Genomic DNA, 13680 nt, shown 5'->3' with positions numbered 1-13680 from the left:
CTAGTTCCTAGAGCAGCTGTACCCCTCAACCACTAGTTCATAAAGCAGCTGTATCCCTCAACCACTGTCTAGTTCCTAGAGCAGCTGTACCCCCTCAACCACTGTCTAGTTCCTAGAGCAGCTGTACCCCCTCAACCACTGTCTAGTTCCTAGGGCAGCTGTACCCCTCAACCACTGTCTAGTTCCTAGAGCAGCTGTACCCCTCAACCACTGTCTAGTTCCTAGAGCAGCTGTATCCCTCAACCACTAGTTCCTAGAGTAGCTGTACCCCTCAACCACTATCTAGTTCCTAGAGCAGCTGTGCCCCTCAACCACTGTCTAGTTCCCAGAGCAGCTGTACCCCTCAACCACTGTCTAGTTCCCAGAGCAGCTGTACCCCTCAACCACTGTCTAGTTCCTAGAGCAGCTGTATCCCTCAACCACTAGTTCCTAGAGCAGCTGTACCCCTCAACCACTGTCTAGTTCCTAGAGCAGCTGTACCCCTCAACCACTGTCTAGTTCCCAGAGCAGCTGTACCCCTCAACCACTGTCTAGTTCCTAGAGCAGCTGTACCCCTCAACCACTGTCTAGTTCCTAGAGCAGCTGTACCCCTCAACCACTGTCTAGTTCCTAGAGCAGCTGTACCCCTCAACCACTGTCTAATTCCTAGAGCAGCTGTACCCCTCAACCACTAGTTCCTAGAGCGGCTGTACCCCTCAACCACTGTCTAGTTCCCAGAGCAGCTGTACCCCTCAACCACTGTCTAGTTCCCAGAGCAGCTGTACCCCTCAACCACTGTCTAGTTCCTACAGCAGCTGTACCCCTCAACCACTGTCTAGTTCCCAGAGCAGCTGTACCCCCTCAACCGCTGTCTAGTTCCCAGAGCAGCTGTACCCCCTCAACCGCTGTCTAGTTCCCAGAGCAGCTGTACCCCTCAACCACTGTCTAGTTCCTAGAGCAGCTGTATCCCTCAACCACTAGTTCCTAGAGCAGCTGTACCCCTCAACCACTAGTTCATAAAGGAGCTGTACCCCTCAACCACTGTCTAGTTCCCAGAGCAGCTGTACCCCCTCAACCGCTGTCTAGTTCCCAGAGCAGCTGTACCCCCTCAACCGCTGTCTAGTTCCCAGAGCAGCTGTACCCCTCAACCACTGTCTAGTTCCTAGAGCAGCTGTATCCCTCAACCACTAGTTCCCAGAGCAGCTGTACCCCTCAACCACTGTCTCGTTCCCAGAGCAGCTGTATCCCTCAACCACTGTCTAGTTCCTAGAGCAGCTGTACCCCCTCAACCACTGTCTAGTTCCTAGAGCAGCTGTACCCCCTCAACCACTGTCTAGTTCCTAGAGCAGCTGTACCCCTCAACCACTGTCTAGTTCCTAGAGCAGCTGTACCCCTCAACCACTGTCTAGTTCCTAGAGCAGCTGTACCCCCTCAACCACTGTCTAGTTCCTAGAGCAGCTGTACCCCTCAACCACTGTCTAGTTCCCAGAGCAGCTGTACCCCTCAACCACTGTCTAGTTCCTAGAGCAGCTGTACCCCTCAACCACTGTCTAGTTCCTAGAGCAGCTGTACCCCCTCAACCACTGTCTAGTTCCTAGAGCAGCTGTACCCCCTCAACCACTGTCTAGTTCCTAGAGCAGCTGTATCCCTCAACCACTAGTTCCTAGAGCAGTTTTACCCCTCAACCACTGTCTAGTTCCCAGAGCAGCTGTACCCCTCAACCAATGTCTAGTTCCCAGAGCAGCTGTACCCCTCAACCACTGTCTAGTTCCTAGAGCAGCTGTACCCCTCAACCACTGTCTAGTTCCCAGAGCAGCTGTACCCCTCAACCACTGTCTAGTTCCCAGAGCAGCTGTACCCCTCAACCACTGTCTAGTTCCTAGAGCCGCTGTACCCCTCAACCACTGTCTAGTTCCCAGAGCAGCTGTACCCCTCAACCACTGTCTAGTTCCTAGAGCAGCTGTACCCCTCAACCAATGTCTAGTTCCCAGAGCAGCTGTACCCCTCAACCACTGTCTAGTTCCTAGAGCAGCTGTACCCCCTCAACCACTGTCTAGTTCCTAGAGCAGCTGTACCCCCTCAACCACTGTCTAGTTCCTAGAGCAGCTGTATCCCTCAACCACTGTCTAGTTCCTAGAGCAGCTGTACCCCTCAACCACTGTCTAGTTCCCAGAGCAGCTGTACCCCCTCAACCGCTGTCTAGTTCCCAGAGCAGCTGTACCCCTCAACCACTGTCTAGTTCCTAGAGCAGCTGTATCCCTCAACCACTAGTTCCTAGAGCAGCTGTACCCCTCAACCACTAGTTCATAAAGGAGCTGTACCCCTCAACCACTGTCTAGTTCCTACAGCAGCTGTACCCCTCAACCGCTGTCTAGTTCCCAGAGCAGCTGTACCCCCTCAACCGCTGTCTAGTTCCCAGAGCAGCTGTACCCCTCAACCACTGTCTAGTTCCTAGAGCAGCTGCATCCCTCAACCACTAGTTCCTAGAGCAGCTGTACCCCTCAACCACTAGTTCATAAAGCAGCTGTATCCCTCAACCACTGTCTAGTTCCTAGAGCAGCTGTACCCCCTCAACCACTGTCTAGTTCCTAGAGCAGCTGTACCCCCTCAACCACTGTCTAGTTCCTAGGGCAGCTGTACCCCTCAACCACTGTCTAGTTCCTAGAGCAGCTGTACCCCTCAACCACTGTCTAGTTCCTAGAGCAGCTGTATCCCTCAACCACTAGTTCCTAGAGTAGCTGTACCCCTCAACCACTATCTAGTTCCTAGAGCAGCTGTGCCCCTCAACCACTGTCTAGTTCCCAGAGCAGCTGTACCCCTCAACCACTGTCTAGTTCCCAGAGCAGCTGTACCCCTCAACCACTGTCTAGTTCCTAGAGCAGCTGTATCCCTCAACCACTAGTTCCTAGAGCAGCTGTACCCCTCAACCACTGTCTAGTTCCTAGAGCAGCTGTACCCCTCAACCACTGTCTAGTTCCCAGAGCAGCTGTACCCCTCAACCACTGTCTAGTTCCTAGAGCAGCTGTACCCCTCAACCACTGTCTAGTTCCTAGAGCAGCTGTACCCCTCAACCACTGTCTAGTTCCTAGAGCAGCTGTACCCCTCAACCACTGTCTAATTCCTAGAGCAGCTGTACCCCTCAACCACTAGTTCCTAGAGCGGCTGTACCCCTCAACCACTGTCTAGTTCCCAGAGCAGCTGTACCCCTCAACCACTGTCTAGTTCCCAGAGCAGCTGTACCCCTCAACCACTGTCTAGTTCCTACAGCAGCTGTACCCCTCAACCACTGTCTAGTTCCCAGAGCAGCTGTACCCCCTCAACCGCTGTCTAGTTCCCAGAGCAGCTGTACCCCCTCAACCGCTGTCTAGTTCCCAGAGCAGCTGTACCCCTCAACCACTGTCTAGTTCCTAGAGCAGCTGTATCCCTCAACCACTAGTTCCTAGAGCAGCTGTACCCCTCAACCACTAGTTCATAAAGGAGCTGTACCCCTCAACCACTGTCTAGTTCCCAGAGCAGCTGTACCCCCTCAACCGCTGTCTAGTTCCCAGAGCAGCTGTACCCCCTCAACCGCTGTCTAGTTCCCAGAGCAGCTGTACCCCTCAACCACTGTCTAGTTCCTAGAGCAGCTGTATCCCTCAACCACTAGTTCCCAGAGCAGCTGTACCCCTCAACCACTGTCTCGTTCCCAGAGCAGCTGTATCCCTCAACCACTGTCTAGTTCCTAGAGCAGCTGTACCCCCTCAACCACTGTCTAGTTCCTAGAGCAGCTGTACCCCCTCAACCACTGTCTAGTTCCTAGAGCAGCTGTACCCCTCAACCACTGTCTAGTTCCTAGAGCAGCTGTACCCCTCAACCACTGTCTAGTTCCTAGAGCAGCTGTACCCCCTCAACCACTGTCTAGTTCCTAGAGCAGCTGTACCCCTCAACCACTGTCTAGTTCCCAGAGCAGCTGTACCCCTCAACCACTGTCTAGTTCCTAGAGCAGCTGTACCCCTCAACCACTGTCTAGTTCCTAGAGCAGCTGTACCCCCTCAACCACTGTCTAGTTCCTAGAGCAGCTGTACCCCCTCAACCACTGTCTAGTTCCTAGAGCAGCTGTATCCCTCAACCACTAGTTCCTAGAGCAGTTTTACCCCTCAACCACTGTCTAGTTCCCAGAGCAGCTGTACCCCTCAACCAATGTCTAGTTCCCAGAGCAGCTGTACCCCTCAACCACTGTCTAGTTCCTAGAGCAGCTGTACCCCTCAACCACTGTCTAGTTCCCAGAGCAGCTGTACCCCTCAACCACTGTCTAGTTCCCAGAGCAGCTGTACCCCTCAACCACTGTCTAGTTCCTAGAGCCGCTGTACCCCTCAACCACTGTCTAGTTCCCAGAGCAGCTGTACCCCTCAACCACTGTCTAGTTCCTAGAGCAGCTGTACCCCTCAACCAATGTCTAGTTCCCAGAGCAGCTGTACCCCTCAACCACTGTCTAGTTCCTAGAGCAGCTGTACCCCCTCAACCACTGTCTAGTTCCTAGAGCAGCTGTACCCCCTCAACCACTGTCTAGTTCCTAGAGCAGCTGTATCCCTCAACCACTGTCTAGTTCCTAGAGCAGCTGTACCCCTCAACCACTGTCTAGTTCCTAGAGCAGCTGTACCCCTCAACCACTGTCTAGTTCCCAGAGCAGCTGTACCCCTCAACCACTGTCTAGTTCCTAGAGCAGCTGTATCCCTCAACCACTAGTTCCCAGAGCAGCTGTACCCCTCAACCACTAGTTCCTAGAGCAGCTGTATCCCTCAACCACTAGTTCCCAGAGCAGCTGTACCCCTCAACCACTAGTTCCTAGAGCAGCTGTATCCCTCAACCACTGTCTAGTTCCCAGAGCAGCTGTATCCCTCAACCACTAGTTCCTAGAGCAGTTGTACCCCTCAACCACTGTCTAGTACCCAGAGCAGCTGTACCCCTCAACCACTGTCTAGTTCCCAGAGCAGCTGTACCCCTCAACCACTGTCTAGTTCCCAGAGCAGCTGTACCCCTCAACCACTGTCTAGTTCCCAGAGCAGCTGTACCCCTCAACCACTGTCTAGTTCCCAGAGCAGCTGTACCCCTCAACCACTGTCTAGTTCCTAGAGCAGCTGTACCCCCTCAACCACTGTCTAGTTCCTAGAGCAGCTGTACCCCCTCAACCACTGTCTAGTTCCTAGAGCAGCTGTACCCCCTCAACCACTGTCTAGTTCCTAGAGCAGCTGTACCCCCTCAACCACTGTCTAGTTTCCTAGAGCAGCTGTACCCCCTCAACCACTGTCTAGTTCCTAGAGCAGCTGTACCCCTCAACCACTGTCTAGTTCCTAGAGCAGCTGTACCCCCTCAACCACTGTCTAGTTCCTAGAGCAGCTGTATCCCTCAACCACTGTCTAGTTCCTAGAGCATCTGTACCCCTCAACCACTGTCTAGTTCCTAGAGCAGCTGTATCCCTCAACCACTGTCTAGTTCCCAGAGCAGCTGTACCCCTCAACCACTGTCTAGTTCCCAGAGCAGCTGTACCCCTCAACCACTGTCTAGTTCCTAGAGCAGCTGTATCCCTCAACCACTGTCTAGTTCCTAGAGCAGCTTTACCCTCAACCATGTCTAGTTCCTAGAGCAGCTGTATCCCTCAACCACGATGTTCCCAGACCAGCTGTACCCCTCACCACTTAGTTCCTAGAGCAGCTGTACCCTCAACCACTAGTTCCCAGCCAGCTGTACCCTCAACCACTGTCTAGTTCCCAGAGCAGCTGTACCCCTCAACCACTGTCTAGTTCCTAGAGCAGCTGTACCCCTCAACCACTGTCTAGTTCCTAGAGCAGCTGTACCCTCAACCACTGTCTAGTTCCCAGAGCAGCTGTACCCCTCAACCACTGTCTAGTTTCCTAGAGCAGCTGTACCCCTCAACCACTGTCTAGTTCCTAGAGCAGCTGTATCCCTCAACCACTGTCTAGTTCTAGAGCAGCTGTACCCCTCAACCTAGTTTTCCTAGAGCAGCTGTATCCCCAACCATAGTTCCCAGAGCACTGTACCCCTCAACCACTAGTTTTCCGAGGCAGCTGTACCCTCAACCACTAGTTCCCAGAGCAGCTGTACCCTCAACCACTATTTCCTAGAGCAGCTGTACCCCTCAACCACTAGTTCCCAGAGCAGCTGTATCCCTCAACCACTGTCTAGTTCCTAGAGCAGCTGTACCCCTCAACCACTAGTTCCCAGAGCAGCTGTACCCCTCAACCACTAGTTCCTAGAGCAGCTGTACCCCTCAACCACTAGTTCCCAGAGCAGCTGTACCCCTCAACCACTAGTTCCTAGAGCAGCTGTACCCCTCAACCACTTGTTCCTACAGCAGCTGTATCCCTCAACCACTGTCTAGTTCCCAGAGCAGCTGTATCCCTCAACCACTGTCTAGTTCCTAGAGCAGCTGTACCCCTCAACCACTGTCTAGTTCCCAGAGCAGCTGTACCCCTCAACCACTGTCTAGTTCACAGAGCAGCTGTACCCCCTCAACCACTGTCTAGTTCCTAGACACTGTACCCCTAACCACTATTCCTACAGCAGCTGAACCCCTCAACCACTGTCTATTCCTAGAGCAGCTGTACCCCTCAACCACTGTCTAGTTCCCAGAGCAGCTGTACCCCTCAACCACTGTCTAGTTCCCAGAGCAGCTTACCCCTCAACCACTGTCTAGTTCCAGAGCAGCTGTACCCCTCAACCACTGTCTAGTTCCCAGAGCAGCTTACCCCTCAACCACTGTCTATTCCTAGAGCAGCTGTACCCCTCAACCACTGTCTAGTTCCAGAGCAGCTGTACCCCTCAACCACTGTCTAGTTCCTACAGCAGCTGTACCCCTCAACCACTGTCTAGTTCCTACAGCAGCTGTACCCCCTCAACCACTTGTCTAGTTCCCAGCAGCTGTACCCCCTCAACCACTGTCTATTCCTAGAGCAGCTGTACCCCTCAACCACTGTCTAGTTCCCAGAGCAGCTGTACCCCTCAACCACTGTCTAGTTCCTACAGCAGCTGTACCCCTCAACCACTGTCTAGTTCCTACAGCAGCTGTACCCCTCAACCACTAGTTCTTGTTACCTGGGGTCAGTTTAGACTAGACCAGAAACTCCCCGTCTTATTAAAAGTGAGAGAACCCATGCTGTTACCTCTCCTATCCTTTGACCTACCGTGTCCTTTTGTCTTTTATAATAATACAGTGGCAAGAATCCCTTTTGGAATTACCTGGATTTCTGCATAGATTGGTCATAACATTTGATCTGGTCTTCATCTTGGTCACAACAATTGACAATTGACAAACAGTCTGTTTAAACTAATAACACAAACAATTATACGTTTTCATGTCTTTATTGAACACACCGTGTAAACAGTCACTTTTTCCACCCTGCACTGTATGTGAACCCTTGGATTTAATAACTGGTTGACCCTCCTTTGGCAGCAATAACCTCAAACCAAAGGTTTTCTGTAGTTGTGGATCAGATCTGTAACAACGGTCAGGAGGAATTGAACCATTCATCTTTACAAAACTGTTTCAGTTCAGCAATATTCTTAGGATGTCTGGTGTGAACCGCTCTCGAGGTCATACCACAGCATTTTAAATCGGGTTGAGATCAGGACTCTGACTGGGCCACTCCAGAAGGTGTATTTTCTTCTGTTGAAGCCATTCTGTTGTTGATTTACTAATGTGTTTTGAGTTGTTGTCCTGTTGCGTCACTCAACTTCTGTTGAGCTTCAATTGGCGGACAGATAACCTTACATTATCCTGCAAATTGTCTTGATAAACTTGGGAACTCATTTTTCCGTCGATGATAGCAAGCTGTCCAGGCCCTGAGGCAGCAAAGCAGCCCCAAACCATGATGCTCCCTCCACCATACTTTACAGTTGGGATGAGGTTTTGATGTTGGTGTGCTGTGCCTTTTTTTCTCCACACATAGTGTTGAAGTCGGAAGTTTACATACACTTAGGCTTGAGTCATTGAAACTTGTTTTTCAACCACTCCACAAATTTCTTGTTAACAAACAATAGTTTTGGCAAGTTGGTTAGGACATCTACTTTGTGCATGACATGACACAAGTAATTCTTTCAACAATTGTTTACAGACAGATTATTTCACTTATAATTCACTGTATCACAATTCCAGTGGGTCAGAAGTTTATATAAACTAAGTTGACTGTGCCTTTTAAACAGCTTGAAAAATTCCAGAAAATTATGTCTTGGCTTTAGAATGATGTCATGGCTTCTGATAGGCTAATTGACATAATTTGAGTCAATTAGAGGTGTACCTGTGGATGTATTTCTCAGTGCCTCTTTGCTTGACATCATGGGAAAATCAAAAGAAATCAGCCAAGACCTCAGAAAAACAATTGTAGACCTCCACAAGTCTGGCTCATCCTTGGGAGCAATTTCCAAACGCCTGAAGGTACCACATTCATCTGTACAAACAATAGTACGGAAGTATAAACACCATGGGACCACGCAGCCGTCATACCGCTCAGGAAGGAGACGCGTTCTGTCTCCTAGAGATGAACGTACTTTGGTGCGAAAAGTGCAAATCAATCCCAGAACAACAACAAAAGGACCTTGTGAAGATGCTGGAGGAAATAGGTACAAAAGTATCTATATCCACAGTAAAACAAGTCCTATATCGACATAATCTGAATGGCCGCTCAGCAAGAAAGAAGCCACTGCTCCAAAACCGCCATAAAAAAGCCAGACTACGGTTTGCAACTGCACATGGGGACAAAGATTGTACTTTTCTGTTCTGATGAAACAAAAATAGAACTGTTTGGCCATAATGACCATCGTACTGTTTGGAGGAAAAAGGGGGAGGCTTGCAAGCCGAAGAACACCATCCCAACCGTGAAGCACGGGGGTGGCAGCATCATGTTGTGGGGGTGCTTTGCTGCAGGAGGGACTGGTGCACTTCACAAAATAGATGGCATCATGAGGAAAATTATGTGGATAATTGAAGCAACATCTCAAGACATCAGTCAGGAAGTTAAAGCTTGGTCACAAATGGGTCTTCCAAATGGACAATGACCCCAAGCATACTTCCAAAGTTGTGGCAAAATGGCTTAAGGACAACAAAGTCAAGGTATTGGAGTGGCCATCACAAAGCCCTGATCTCAATTCTATAGTAAATTTGTGGGCAGAACTGAAAAAGTGTGTGCGAGCAAGGAGGCCTACAAACATGACTCAGTTACACCAGCTCTGTCAGGAGGAATGGGCCAAAATTCACAACTTATTGTGGGAAGCATTTGACCCAAGTTAAACAATTTAACTGACCTAAGACATTTTTACCAGGATTAAATGTCAGGAATTGTGAAAATCTGAGTTTAAATGTAATTGGCTAAGGTGTATGTAAACTTCCGACTTCAACTGTTGTGTTCCTTCCAAACAACACAACTTTGGTTTAATCTGTCCACAGAATATTTTGCCAGTTTCGCTGTGGAACATCCAGGTGCTCTTTTGCAAACTTCAGACTGAATGTTTTTTTTGGACAGCTGTGGCTTATTACGTGGTGTCCTCCCAGGAACACCATTCTTGTTTAGCGTTTTACGTATCGTAGACTCTTTAGCAGAGATGTTAGCATGTTCCAGAGATTTCTGTAAGTCTTTAGCTGACACTCTAGGATTCTTCTTAACCTCATTGAGCATTCTGCGCTGTGCTCTTGCAGTAATCTTTGCAGGACGGCCACTCCTAGGGAGAGTAACAACAGTGCTGAACTTTCTCCATTTATAGACAATCTGTCTTACAGTGGACTGATGAACATCAAGGCTTTTAGAGATACTTTTGTAACCCTTTCCAACTTTATGCAAGTCAACAATTCTTCATCTTAGGTCTTCTGAGATCTCTTTTGTTCGAAGTATGGTTCACATCAGGCAATGCTTCTTGTGAATACCAAACTTTTGTGAGTGTTTTTTTATAGGGCAAGGCAGCTCTAACCAACATCTCCAATCTCGTCTCATTGATTGGACTCCAGGTTATCTGACTCCTGACTCCAATTAGCTTTTGGAGAAGTCATTAGCCTAGGCGCTCACATACTTTTTCTAACCCTGGACTGTGAATGTTTAAATTATCTATTCAATATAGACAAGAAAAATACAAAAATTTGTGTGTTATTAGTTTTAGCACACTGTGTTTGTCTATTGTTGTGACTAAGATGATTAGATCAAATGTTAGGACCAATTTATGCAGAAATTCAGGTAATTCCAAAGGGTTCACATACTTTTTCTTGCCACTGTATACACTGAGTGTACAAAACATTAAGAACACCTTCCTAATATTGAGTTGCGTCCTCAGAACAGCCTCAATTCATCGGGGCATGGACTCTACAAGGTGTCGAAAGCGTTCCACAGGGATGCTGGCCCATGTTGACTCCAATGCTTCTCACAGTTGTCAGGTTGGCTGGATGTCCTTTGGGTAGTGAACTGTTCTTGATACACATGAGGAACTATTGAGTGTGATAAAACCCAGCAGCGTTGCAGTTCTTGACACAAACCGGCGCGCCTGGCACCTACCATGCCCTGTTTGTTCAAAGGCACTTTAATATTTTGTCTTGTCTCTGAAAGGCACCATTACACAATCCATGTCTCAATTGTCTCAAGGCTTAAAAATCCTTCTTTAACCTGCCTCCTCCCCTTCATCTACACTGATTGAAGTGGATGTAACAGGGGACATCAATAAGGGATCATAGCTTTCACCTGGATTCACCTGGTCAGTCTATGTCATGGAAAGAGCAGGTGTTCTTAATGTTTTGTCTACTCGGTATATATGCCACTTAGCAGAAACTGTGATTTAAAGTAACTTACCGTGTATTGAGTGCATGCATTATTTACAGTAATCACAAATCTCTCTCCCCTCTTCACAGTGAGGAACCCCTATACGGGCCATAAGTACCTGTGTGGAGCGCTGCAGTCTGGGATAGTCCTGCTACAGTGGTACGAGCCTATGCAGAGGTTCATGCTCATCAAGGTCAGTCCCTCATCTAGTCTGACCCACCTGTAGTTTAATGGTCCCGCCTGTAGTTAAATGGTCCCGCCTGTAGTTAAATGGTCCCGCCTGTAGTTTAATGGTCCCGCCTGTAGTTATATGGTCCCGCCTGTAGTTATATGGTCCCGCCTGTAGTTAAATGGTCCCGCCTGTAGTTTAATGGTCCCGCCTGTAGTTATATGGTCCCGCCTGTAGTTAAATGGTCCCGCCGGTAGTTAAATGGTCCCGCCTGTAGTTTAATGGTCCCAGTCCAAAAGGTTCCAGTAAATCAGACCTGGGCAGAAAATAGTTTTCAAATTCTCAAGGTAGTCGAATAGAGTTTAGTTAAAACTACAGTACCCTCCACTAATATTGGCATCCTTTAATGTTTATCTACTTGGTTTTTCATTTAAAATATTCACAAAAATGTAACCTTTTAATTGAAGTAAAATAATTGAAAAGAAAAGAACAGATATTTTTCTCAAATGTGTGGCACAATTATTGGCACCCTTTCATTCAATATCAAATTCAAATCACATTTATTTATAAAGCCCTTCTTACATCAGCTGATATCTCAAAGTGCTGTACAGAAACCCAGCCTAAAACCCCAAACAGCAAGCAATGCAGGTGTAGAAGCAATACTTTGTGCAACCTCCGTTTGCAAGATAACAGCTCTGAGTCTTCACCTGTAATGCGTAATGCGGTTGGAGAACACATGGCAAGGGATCTGAGACCATTCCTCCGTACGGAATCTCTCCAGATGCTTTAGATTCCGAGGTCCACGCTTGTAGACTCTCCTCTTCAGCTCATCCCACAGGTTTTCTATTGGGTTTAGGTCAGGGGACTGGGATGGCCAAAGCAAAACCTTGATTCTGTGGTCAGTGAACCATTTTCGTGTTGATTTTGAGGTGTGCTTTGGATCATTGTCCTGCTGGAAGATCCAACCACGGCCCAGTTTAAGCTTCCTAGCAGAGGCGGTCAGGTTTTGATTTAATATCTGCTGTTACTTGGAGTCCATGATACCATGAATCTTAACAAGTTGTCCAGGGCCTTTGGAAGAAAAACAGACCCACAACATCAAAGAGCCACCATGTGACCATAGAACCCGGTCCCATTGAAAGTTCCAGTAACGTTTGGCAAACTGTAGGCGCTTGAGTTTGTTGACAGCAAAGGCTTTTTAATGGCAACCCTTCTGAGCCAACCCTAACGTCTGCAATTTTCCAGCTGTGATCTTTGGAGATGTTTTTGGCCACTCGAACCATCCTCACTGTGCGAGGGGGAAATATAGACACACATCCTCTTCCAGGCTGTTAACATCTCTTGTTGCTTTAAACATCTTAATTATTGCCCTGATAGTGGAAATGTGCATTTTCAACCGTTGAGCTATTTGTTTTAGCCATTTCCTGATTTTTGCAGCTCAACAACCTTTTGTCGCACATTATTTCTGTATTCTCCGGTCTTTCCCATAGTGATGGATGACTATGGGAACGTGGCCTGTGTGTCACCTCATTTTTATGCCCCAGTGAAACAGGAAGTCATGGCTTACCACTTAAGTGTTCCTAATCACAGGTGAACGGGAATATACTTACGTTTGGTTTTACTAATCAGAATTTCTAGGGGTGCCAATAATTGTGGCACACGTTTTGGAGAAAAATATTTATTTCCAATTTTTTTCAATCATTTTACTTCCATTAAAGGTTGGATTTTTGTGAATATTTTCAATGAAAGACCAACAGCAAAGACATTTTTTGCACAGCCCGTTTTGCTAATATTTACCAAGGTTGCCAATATTAGTGGAGGGCATTGTAAAAGGTAACCTTTTTTTCTTTGATATTCAAATACAGGTCTCAGAAAACCAAATAATACTTTCAAGTCTTTTGAATACCTCTCAGAAAACCAAATAATATTTGATAGCTGCCAAATATTTGATGAAGAAACAAACTACAACCTTTAATTGATTTCTTCTAAATACAGTGCATTCGGAAAGTATTCAGACCCTTTGACTTCTTCTACATTTTGTTTTTTTCCCTGATCAATCTACACTATACCCCATAATGACAAAGCAAAAACAGGCTTTTAGACATTTTTGCAAATGTATTAAAAATTAAAAATAAACTGATTTCACATAAGTATTCAGAGTATACCTTTACTCAGTACTTTGTTGAAGTACCTTTGGCAGCGATTACGGCCTCAAATCTTCTTGGGTTTGACGTTACAAGCTTGGCACACCTGTATTTGGGGAGTTTCTCCCATTCTTCTCTGCAGATCCTCTCAAGCTCTGTCAGGTTGGATGGGGAGCGTCGCTGCACAGCTATTTTCAAGTCTCTCCAGAGATGTTCGATGGGATTCAAGTCCGGGCTCTGGCTGGGCCACTCAAGGACATTCAGACTTGTCCCGAAGCCTCTCCTGTGTGTCAGTAACAACCACATCAACATTAAGGGACATAAGCAGCTGTGATGAGGGGGGTTTATTCTCCAGGTCTTTAACCGTTTCCGAGAACTTCTTGGGGTTAGTCCCACATAGAGATAACTGCTCCTTAAAGTAACTAACTTTGGCCTTCCGGATAGCCTGAGTGCACTTATTTCTCATTTGCCTGAATGATAGCCAGTCCGCTTGAGTATGCGTGTGCCGAGCCTTTCGCCAAATGCAATTCTTTAGGTGGAGTAACTCGGCAAGATCACAGTCGAACCAGGGGCTGAACCTGTTTTTAATTCTTAT

At 47.7% G+C, this 13680-nt stretch overlaps 1 protein-coding gene across 2 annotated transcripts in view; it reads left to right on the top strand.

Annotated features, from left to right (window-relative positions):
* map4k5 (mitogen-activated protein kinase kinase kinase kinase 5) overlaps nucleotides 1-13680 on the top strand; it is a 113413-nt gene that overhangs the window by 73633 nt on the left and 26100 nt on the right. For both annotated transcript variants that reach the window (XM_039009210.1, XM_039009211.1), the window contains one exon: nucleotides 10862-10965. In XM_039009210.1, coding sequence (XP_038865138.1) covers nucleotides 10862-10965 — 104 coding nt within the window. The remainder of the gene's footprint in view (nucleotides 1-10861; nucleotides 10966-13680) is intronic.

The sequence above is a fragment of the Salvelinus namaycush genome, chromosome 15 (assembly GCF_016432855.1).
Source record: "Salvelinus namaycush isolate Seneca chromosome 15, SaNama_1.0, whole genome shotgun sequence".
Lineage (NCBI taxonomy): Eukaryota > Metazoa > Chordata > Actinopteri > Salmoniformes > Salmonidae > Salvelinus > Salvelinus namaycush.
This window is presented reverse-complemented; position numbering and strand designations above follow the sequence as displayed.